Genomic DNA, 11384 nt, shown 5'->3' on the forward strand with positions numbered 1-11384 from the left:
GCCCTGTCTGTGGCTTTCTGCAGTTTATATGAGAGCCAGGCATTCTGTCCAGAGTCCACATCAACAGCCACCACTTTAGTCACCAGATAACCCACATCTGCAGAACGAGGCACTATTTCAGCCACCACAGAAGCGCCTGACTGGACCGGATACAGAACCTGAGGCGCGTTGTCATTCTGGTCCTGAATCATTATTTTCACGCTCACGTTGCTGCTGAGAGGAGGAGAGCCTCCGTCCTGCGCTTTTACGCGTAACTGGAAAGTTTTGATCTGCTCGTAATCGAAAGATCGCACAGCGTGTATGACTCCACTATCAGCACTAACGGACACTAACGAGGAGACGGGCACTCCGTTAACCGACGAGTCCTCCAGTATGTAAGACACACGGGCATTCTGGTTAAAATCTGCGTCTCTGGCTCTAACTGTGAATATGGAAAGACCCGGTGTGTTGTTTTCTTGAACAGAGGCCTCATATGAGCTCTTATCAAAGACAGGCACGTTATCATTCACATCTGATATCTGTAAGGAGAGAGTGACGCTGCTGGAGAGAGAGGGCACGCCCTCATCAGCGCACGTCACACTGATGTTATACTCAGACTCGCGCTCTCGGTCTAAATCACTATCCGTGACTAAACTGTAGAACCCATCGGGCGAAGATTGAATTACGAATGGAACATTTTCATTTAAGTGACAATTAACTTTGCCGCTTTCATTCGAGTCTACGTCTTGAATATTTAATATTGCTAAAACAGTGCCAGATTTGGAATCCTCTGATATCTGGCTTGATTTTGAAATAATATTAATAGTGGGATTATTATCGTTTGTGTCAATAACGTCAACAATTATTTTACACGAATCCGTATGACCGCCTTCATCTCGTGCCTGCACATCAATTTGATAATACTTACTTATTTCGTAATCTATGCCCCCAATAAGCTTTACAACACCAGCATCAGGATCTATTTCAAAAATATCTGTCGCTTTGTCCACAGTGCTTGAAATAGAGAATGATATTCTACCATTTGAACCTTGGTCAGCATCAGAAGCGTCAACTGTAGTTAAAACTGTGCCTTTTGGAGAATTTTCAGTTATGATAGTTTTGTATACGGATTGTGAACACACAGGGGCGTTATCATTAGCATCTAAAACTTTAATATGTATCTTCATTGTACCGGACATCTGGGGCTCGCCTCCGTCGAATGCTGTTAAAAGTAAAGAGATATGATCTTTTTTCTCTCGATCTAAGGGCGTTTGGAGAACCATTTCGACGGCTTTATTTCCGTTGGGGAGATTCTGAAGTTTCAAAACAAAATTATCTGTCGGTTCTAAAGAATAACTCTGCAGACCATTTCCACCGACGTCATGATCAATAGCACGCTCCAATATAAATCTGGCTCCTGCTAAAGACATTTCGTTTATTTCAAATCTCATCTCACTCTTACTAAACATCGGCGCATTGTCATTTATATCTGTGACCTCAACTGTAATGCGGTACAATTGCATAGGATTTTCGAGAATAATCTGAAAATGTAGCGCGCAAGGCGTTGTCTGTCCGCATAGCGTTTCTCGGTCTATTCTCTCTTTGATAAGGAGGACTCCTCTTTCTTTATTCAGCTCGATGTATTCAGCGCTGTCTCCAGTATAAATACGCGCTTTACCCGATTTCAGTCTCTTTAAATCTAAACCCAAATCCTGCGCTATGTTCCCGACTAAAGAGCCTTTCACCATTTCCTCAGGAATGGAGTAACTGACCTGCCCGAGAGCCGAACTGAGAGAGAGAAACCAAATAAACAGCAGTACTTGCCGCGCCATTGTCCTGTCCGACATTTTGCTGAAGACCATAGAAGAGAAGATTAAGGCAGGAAACAACTTAATCCAAAAGGCTGGAGGAAATCATGAAAATATCCAAAGTGAAAAGTAGTAATAAAAGTCTGTAAATCCTAAAAAAAATTATAATACATGTATTATCTCTGGGATTTTCCTTCTTTCTTCTTCTCAGACTGTGCTCTCAGCTTCTGTCTCTCTCTAATAATATGGTGATGATGGGGGTGGAACTGCAGCAGATCTGCTCTCTAAACTGACATATTGACCAACAGCGGCACTATGAGTCCAGTCTGATGAATTACAGAAAATGAATACACACATACCTCTTGTTATTATTACTTCAGACGTCTGCTGCCCAACTCGCGACAAATTAAAATAAAATATACAAATTTCTAAAAGTAAAACAAGATACATTATATAATAATATATTGAACATATACACTATAAATATATTAATTAACATACATTTGGACTGCAATCAACTTCTAAGAATTGTGCGGTTGGTTAGTCTTTAAATTGTCATGCATGCCTAATTAAAAAATAGGATTTTTTTTAAATAGGAAAAATAAAAACATTTACTAAAACTAATTAAAAAATGCGTAAAAATGTAAGCAACATGAGAAAACTATACTTCTCTAAGGGAGAAAAACAGACTGTCATAAGGAGGAACATCCAACTGACAGTATTTCAGCACCATGGTCAGTGAATCAAGACATTTTCTACACAACGGTTTTATACAATTAATATATTACTCATATATCGTACAATAGCAATCTAAAACGACAAAATGGGTGTAGTTTCACGTTTCTGAGAATTACCTTACTTGGTACCAAAAAAAGCGTGTTTACAGAAAAGCACACAAGCAACGGTGGACTTAACAATAGTCCCACAAATAAATTTCATATATGTACACACATACACGAAGAAAAAAAACTCTAACAGATACCAATATATAAATCTCACCTGATCATCGAAATCTTGATTGGTTGGCTTTTCTCTCTGAGCATGCGTGAGTGTCTGTGTTCTACTGCTGTCCAGACTAATGATGCTTTCACTGCAAGGTCTGTCGTATTTCAGATCACTCTTTCTGGAGTCAGTGGTTCTGCAAACCTCATAATTGTACACGTGCTGTAAAGTTCCTGTGCCCCCTACGTCTGCGTAAAGAGGCGGATAATACGGAATAACTGGAAGATTCGCTCCAGATTTGTAAAACATCCGCTCGCGTCTCCATCTGTAGCATTTGACTGACAGTATGGCGATGATAGACACGATAAAGAGAAACGAAACTACAGCCAAGGCCAAGACCAGATAGAAAGTCAGGTTGTCGTTGTAGTCCTTGTCGTGCGTAAAGTCAGTGAACTCCGAGAGCGCCTCAGGGAAGTTGTCCGCCACCGCCACGTTAACATTGACTGTAGCTGATCGAGAGGGCTGCCCGTTGTCCTCCACTACAACAGTGAGTCTTTGTTTCACAGCATCTTTATCTGTCACTTGGCGCACAGTTCTTATTTCTCCATTCTGTAAGCCCACTTCAAACAGCGCCCTGTCTGTGGCTTTCTGCAGTTTATATGAGAGCCAGGCATTCTGTCCAGAGTCCACATCAACAGCCACCACTTTAGTCACCAGATAACCCACATCTGCAGAACGAGGCACTATTTCAGCCACTACAGAAGCGCCTGACTGGACCGGATACAGAACCTGAGGCGCGTTGTCATTCTTGTCCTGAATCATTATTTTCACGCTCACGTTGCTGCTGAGAGGAGGATTTCCTCCGTCCTGTGCTTTTACAGCGAAACTAAGCTGTTTAATTTGCTCATAATCAAATGAACGAACAGCATGTATTACACCATTCTCTGAGTTTATGGACACATAAGAGGAAATCGGCGCTCCACCAATTTGAGTATTTTCTAAAAAATACGACACTCTGGCGTTTTGATTCCAGTCTAAATCTCTCGCAGTTATACTACATACGGACAGACCTGGTTCGTTATTTTCAAGAAGGTGTGTTGAATAGCTACCTCGATCGAAAACTGGTGCATTATCATTGATGTCAGAAACCTTAAGGAGTAGTGTCGTTGAGCTCGAAAGTGCAGGTGAACCTGAATCACTTGCGGTCACTGTTATATTATATTCTGAGTGAGTTTCACGGTCAAGGAAAGCATCTGTGATCAAATTATAATAGTTAGAGAGGGATGATTTGATGTTAAATGGAAGGTTTTCATTAATAAAGCACGCAACCTGTCCATTTCTCCCAGAATCAAAATCTTTTATATTAACCACTGCAATTGTTGTACCTGGAGGCACATCCTCTGCTACAGGGCTCGAGAGAGACATGAGGTTGATTACGGGCGCATTGTCATTTACATCCACTACTTCGATTACAAGCTTACTTGTACTAGTCAACCCTCCTTGGTCTGTCGCTTTAACTCTAATTTCAAAACGTTTTTCTTTCTCAAAATCAATATTTCCTAAAACAGACACCAAGCCAGTGCTGTCATCAATGCTAAAAATATCTCTCAAATGTTCTTTCAGGTCAGAGAAGGAAAACGTAATGTGTCCGTTTGACCCACTATCTGCATCTGTGGCATTAACGGTAGTAATGTAAGTACCCTTCGGTGCATTTTCCATCACAGACGCCCTATAAATAGTCTGGTTAAACTCAGGTGCGTTATCATTCGCATCTAAAACTGTAACATCTATATTAACCGAGCCAGATCTCTGCGGGTTTCCGCCATCAACAGCGATCAGCTTCAGAGATAGATTAGGACGCTCCTCCCGATCTAAGGCTTTATCAAGGACCATTTCGACATACCTACTTCCGTCGGGATTTGAATGTTGTTTTAAAACGAAATAATTGTTCCTTGTGAGAACATAATTTTGCAATGAATTCAATTCTACATCAGCATCATATGCACTCTCTAATGCAAAGCGTGAACCAGTTGTCGCAGATTCGCTTATTTCAAAATTAATTTTGCTTTTCTCGAATACAGGAGAATTATCATTAATGTCTATGATTTCAACGGTTACCTGATGCAGTTCAATTGGGTTCTCGAGAATGATCTCGAAGCTGAAGCTGCATGGCGTGATGTCGCCGCAAAGCTGTTCTCGGTCTATTCTCTCACTCACGACTAGAATCCCTTTGTCTGTTCTAAGCTCTGCGTACTGAGTGCTTTCTCCGGTAACGATACGCGCACGACCCATTCGAAGCCTTTTCATATCGAGCCCCAGATCCTGTGCTACATAACCAATAAGCAAGCCTTTAGTCATTTCTTCAGGGATGGAGTAGCGGATTTGAGAGATGGCAAAAGAAATGTAACACGAGATGAAAAACAATACTTGCCACTGCGGTTGGAAGAAAACACGCCATTGAGCGCATCCATTTCGATAAAAATCCTTAACAGCCATACTGATTAGCAAGCAAGTTCACCATTAATATTCCTGTATGATAGAAGAATATTCCCAGACAGGATTACAAAAACGTCTTGTATTCGTTTGGAACAAAAAGACAGTCACCCTCTCACCAACTCGTAACGAATGAAACAGATGAGTCTGCTGCGTCGTAGCACGCACTGATGGGGTGGTGCCATGGTTTACTGTGAGGCAAGCCTACTGCACATAAAGTATTTCACTGACCAACAGCGGCCCTTAGAGTCCAAAATAAGCATTAACAGTAGGGCTGCACAATCGTTCAAACCAACAATTAATCGTTCAAAGTCCACTTATGTTATTCTGCATGTTTAAGATGCTTTTTTTCTTTCTACGTGTTATCTTAAGGGTTTTTCCATTGTTTTAATTTTAGTTTTCGTATAACATTATAACACCATGCATATTTTTACCTTTTTATTTAAAGAGAAACCAATCCGATGTATAGTTGACATTTGAGGCTTAATACTATAGAAAAGCAATAAACGGTTTTCAGTTAGTGTTTTCGGCTTGTTTATTTTCATATAAAAATATGGCATGAAGTTGCTTCAAGCAAAGGTTTAAACATCATTCATTTAATCGTAAATTAATAATCGCAATTACAATGTCAAAGGAATAATTGACAATTATGATTTTTGTCATAATCGTGCAGCCCTAATTAACAGAACGCATACATTTAAAGAAAAAGAAGAAAAAAAATAATGTAAATCGACAGCAGCGCTGTCCACTGAGGAGGTGCTGCAATATATGCAAACTCCGCACAAACATGTGTAAAATGTTGCACAGGTCCAAAGTTTCAAAGTTTACCACATTACCATATTACATTAACTGAGTACACAACAACAATAACAACAACAACAACAACAACAACAACAACAACAACAATAATAATAATAATAATAATAATAATAATACTATCTTACCTCTACCGGCGAATCTAATTCATCCAGCATATTTTTATCGTCAAAGTTTACCACATTACCATATTACATTAACTGAGTACACAACAACAATAATAACAACAACAACAACAACAACAATAATAATAATAATAATAATAATACAAATACTATCTTACCTCTACCGGCGAATCTAATTCATCCAGCATATTTTTATCGCTGGGCGCGCGCTGCACTGTCAGTGTACAATTAGGATCCACCATTAACACGTTCTGACTTGCAGGTCTGACAAACTTACAGTCACTCCTTCTGGAATCGGTCGTTCTGTAAACCTCATAATTATAGGCGTGCTGCAGAGTTCCTGTGCCAACAGTGTCCGCGTAACGCGGTGGATAATACGGAATAACTGGAAGATTGGACTTGTAATACAGTTGAGATTGCCTCCACCTGTAGATTTTAACAGATACTATGACGACCAAACATGTTATGAAAAGAAATGAGACTGCGGCCAAGGCCAGGACCAGATAAAAAGTCAGGTTAACAATAATAATAATAATAATAATAATAATAATAATAATAATAATAATAATACAAATACAAATACTATCTTACCTCTACCGGCGAATCTAATTCATCCAGCATATTTTTATCGCTGGGCGCGCGCTGCACTGTCAGTGTAAAATTAGGATCCACCATTAACACGTTCTGACTTGCAGGTCTGACAAACTTACAGTCACTCCTTCTGGAATCGGTCGTTCTGTAAACCTCATAATTATAGGCGTGCTGCAGAGTTCCTGTGCCAACAGTGTCCGCGTAACGCGGTGGATAATACGGAATAACTGGAAGATTGGACTTGTAATACAGTTGAGATTGCCTCCACCTGTAGATTTTAACAGATACTATGACGACCAAACATGTTATGAAAAGAAATGAGACTGCGGCCAAGGCCAGGACCAGATAAAAAGTCAGGTTATTGTTATATTCCTTGTCGTGCGTAAAGTCAGTGAACTCCGAGAGCACTTCAGGGAAGCTGTCCGCCACCGCCACGTTAACATTGACTGTAGCTGATCGAGAGGGCTGCCCGTTGTCCTCCACTACAACAGTGAGTCTTTGTTTCACAGCATCTTTATCTGTCACTTGGCGCACAGTTCTTATTTCTCCATTCTGTACGCCCACTTCAAACAGCGCCCTGTCTGTGGCTTTCTGCAGTTTATATGAGAGCCAGGCATTCTGTCCAGAGTCCACATCAACAGCCACCACTTTAGTCACCAGATAACCGACATCTGCAGACCGAGGCACTATTTCAGCCACCACAGAAGCACCTGACTGGACCGGATACAGAACCTGAGGCGCGTTGTCATTCTGGTCTTGAACGTTAATGAGAACTGTAGCATTTGAACCGAGAGGTGGAGACCCTCCATCTTGCGCTCTCACATGTATTTTAAACGCTTTCATCTGTTCGTAATCAAATGATCGCACCGCATGGATAATTCCATTGTCTGCGTTAATAGAGAAGTATGTTGAGATGGGTGAACCATTTACATCTGTATCTACCAGATAATATGCGATACGCGCGTTTTGCCCTGAATCAGGGTCTGTTGCTTGAAGAGTCAGCAGAGAAACGCCGGGAGAGTTATTCTCAAATATATATGTTTTATATTCACGCTGACTAAAGGCTGGCGCATTGTCATTGATATCAGTAATATCTAGAGAAATAGTCCTTTTACTGAATAATGAGGGGCTGCCCTCGTCTGACGCAACTAACGTTAGGTTAAAACTGGAAGCTTTTTCTCGGTCTAGTGGTGCATCGGTGACCAAAGTGTAGTATTTGCGCGGTGATGGTTTAATTGTAAATGGAGTACTTTGTTCTAAGCCTAGGCGGACCTGTCCATTTTTACCGGAATCTAAATCCTGGATGCTTATTAAAGCTACAACTGTGCCGGGCGGAGAATCCTCTTGTATTTTACCCGAGAAAGATGTCATTGTTATAAACGGGCTGTTGTCATTAGCATCCACAACATCCACTACTAATTTACTCGCACCGGTTAGACCCCATGGGTCTTTAGCCTGCAAATTAAGTTCATATTGTTGAACTGTTTCATAGTCTAAATTGCCAGTGAGTGTTACGTCACCAGTGGCTGCATTGATTTGGAAGAGGTGCGCCGCGTCCTCTCCCATATGAGTAAATGAATACGTGACATTGCCATTGTAACCTTCGTCTGCATCAGATGCACTTACTTTAGTTATCAACGTACCTTTTACTGCGTTCTCAGCAACAGTTGATTTATACAATGTTTCCGTAAAAATGGGTGCATTATCATTGGCATCAAGGACAGTAATGACTATTTTAACAGTTCCAGAGCGCGGTGGGTCTCCACCGTCAATAGCCGTTAAAATAAGTGAATGCGCGCTCTGTTTCTCTCTGTCCAGCACTGACTGCAACACCATCTCTGCATATTTACTGCCGTCTGAGCGACTGTGTTGCTTTAAAGCAAAATTATCAGTAGGCTTCAGACTGTAGCTCTGAAGAGAATTCAAACCAACATCTGGATCAGTCGCTGTGTCTAACAAGAAAATAGTGCCTACAGGTGTGGACTCGCCTATTTCGAGAATTATTTCTTTCTTAGAAAAAACGGGCGCATGATCATTGATGTCTTGAATCTCGATGGTAATCGAGAAAAATTCCAGAGGGGTTTCAAGCAAAATCTCAAGACCGAAACTACACGGAGATTTCTGTCCGCAGAGCTGCTCTCTGTCTATTCTCTCTTTTACCACCAAATGTCCTTTGTTGCGGTTCAGCTCGATATATTGTCTACTATCATCAATAACGAGACGCGCACGGCCAGAAACCAACCTTTTTACATCCAAACCGAGATCCTTCGCCACATCTCCGACAAACAATCCTGGTCTCATTTCCTCTGGAATCGAATAACGAATCTGCCCGGTCACGGTGTTCAGCACGAATAAAAGGAAAATGGAGAATCCTGCTTGCCATTTTACACACCGCCTAAACTGGAGTCCTTTGTTATCCTGCATCCTGCAAATGTAGTAATCCAAGCAAAATTCAGTCATACACGTCCAGTTTTCAAATATTCGAGCGTTTGAAAAACTCTCTTCAGTATTGTTAAGAAGATTCCAAACCAAGCCCTTGTAATTTACAAACAACAGCTCGACGTCTTTTCTCTATGCCGTTTGACGCAATGCCTTCTATACGCAGTTGTTTTGCTTTGCTCACTGTCGTCTCCCTGGGCAACAGCACCTCTCACAGTCAATGAGCAGCACAACAGCAGAGCTGGACTGTCCAGCATAAAAGAAGAAAAAAAGTGAGCTACACTCTCTGAAATAAAGGTACAAAGATGCCCCTGGGGTGGTGCCTTCTCAAAAAGTACACATTTGTACATAAATGGTTGATAGTAATACCTGACGCCCCAGTGATAGCTTTTGTACCTTTATTTCTGGTTCTGTTGGTTGTCATTGCTGATAAGAAACTCAATAGCGAGTAGTTGGTGCATCAAAAAATCTTTTTTAATTGTGATTATCTCAGTGCAGGAATGGAGACATGAAATCAAATTACCAATGCAGAATTACAGAAAGTGAATCCAACCAGAGTTTACCAATTACAGAATAAACACCAACCAATAACACCATTTACTCTATACTATAGCATTTAACAAGATTTTAGGTGCATTGTGCATCTAGCCCTGTACATTACACTAAAACATCTTATTTAATCAAAATAATGGAATGTGTAAGATCAAGCCAGTCATATGTGATTCTAGTGTCTAAGCTAGCAGATGGCTTACATTTGAAAGAATAAAAATAAGTGGAGTGTGATCTCCAAAACAGACCCAGACACAATATTGTGAAGACAGATCTGATTGTCAAAGCCTTGTAGCAATCAAAAATAAATAAATCAATTAATTAATTAACACTACCCAGGTGAAAAAGACGTAGTATTAAATGTATTCAAAATATACTTGAAATTCAAGTAGTATGTTTATAATACATTTGTATTCCCAACATGCTTATTTGAAGTGCAATATAAATATATTGAATTGCATTTTAATATATTTCTAAAAAGTATACTAGAAGTACTTTTGTATTAAATATATGCTTAGTTATACTTCTAAGAAATATGCTAAACAGAAGCATACTTTTAATGTATTTATAAAAAGTATACTAGAAATACTTTGGTAATAAATATATGCTTAGTTACACTTTTAAGGAATATGCTAAACACAAGCACACTATTAGTATATTTCTAAAAAGTATAGTAGAAATACTGTTAATAAATACATTTTTAGTTACACTTTTAAGGGATATACTAAACACAATCATACTTATAGTGACTTTTTAGTGTATTTACAGAAAACATACTTATGTTACCCTTACTTAAAGTATATTTAATGTCTACTTTGTGTAAGAACATAACAAAATGATTTTAATGTACTTTATATTGCAGTAGGTCTACACATGGTTATATTTTAAATATTTATGTATTTATAATTGTAATATTTGGAAAAGTACAATATTTGGAAAAACATTTTTAACATTTACAATGTACAAACGTTTGTCAACTATTATTAAGTATTGCGATATTTAAAATATGTTGTATAATATGTTGTTCAGTTTTACTTAAAAGGTTATGCTACTTTGGTTGATTAGGCTGTTGTTCATTACATGATACATTAATTGTAATAAGCTAGGTGATTATAAATTTGTTCAAGCTTGATGCCTTTATTTTCTAATATATATTTCTGAAATTCCCACAAGGAGTTCAACATCATATATGAAAAAAAACAAAACAAAACAAAATAAAAAAACGTGTGTTTACTTGTTTAAATTCAAACAACATACTGACTAATCCTGATTAGTTCCAGAGCCATTGAACGGCTCTGATTGGTTCGTATGTGTTAGAAAACACTCTCTGTCTTTAGAATGGTTCCAGATATGCCTCAGAGCTGATGTGCATGCAAATGTCTCTTGAATGTGAATATAAGTCTAAATTAAAACAGTATTATAAAGAGCGGTCGCCGATTGTGTCTCTTCAGGGCACTTGGAGGAAACCACGCAATTCATATGGATTACTTTGGCTATGAAATTAATTAGAAAATATAGTGGTGTGTTCTTATTTTTACCAGCTTCTGCAAGCATATATGGCATCTGGCTTTTGGAACCTCACTGTGACTTCAGGTAAGATTTAATTAACGTTATTTGTCTGTGCCAGTCGTGTTTTTGACAC

General features: G+C 39.2%; 1 protein-coding gene across 2 annotated transcripts in view; it reads right to left on the reverse strand.

Annotated features, from left to right (window-relative positions):
• LOC107588304 (protocadherin beta-11-like) overlaps positions 1 to 9346 on the reverse strand; it is a 23998-nt gene extending 14652 nt beyond the window's left edge. The window contains exon 1 of one of the 2 annotated variants that reach the window (XM_016276346.1): positions 7127 to 9346. In XM_016276346.1, the coding sequence (XP_016131832.1) occupies positions 7127 to 9214 (2088 nt within the window). In that variant the 5' untranslated portion in view covers positions 9215 to 9346. The remainder of the gene's footprint in view (positions 1 to 7126) is intronic. The other variant, XM_016276345.1, reaches the window with a different exon arrangement.
• Between the last annotated feature and the right edge of the window lie 2038 nt (positions 9347 to 11384).

This window comes from Sinocyclocheilus grahami, unplaced genomic scaffold (genome assembly GCF_001515645.1).
Source record: "Sinocyclocheilus grahami isolate Dianchi unplaced genomic scaffold, SAMN03320097.WGS_v1.1 scaffold102.1, whole genome shotgun sequence".
In the NCBI taxonomy this organism is placed as follows: Eukaryota; Metazoa; Chordata; class Actinopteri; order Cypriniformes; family Cyprinidae; genus Sinocyclocheilus; species Sinocyclocheilus grahami.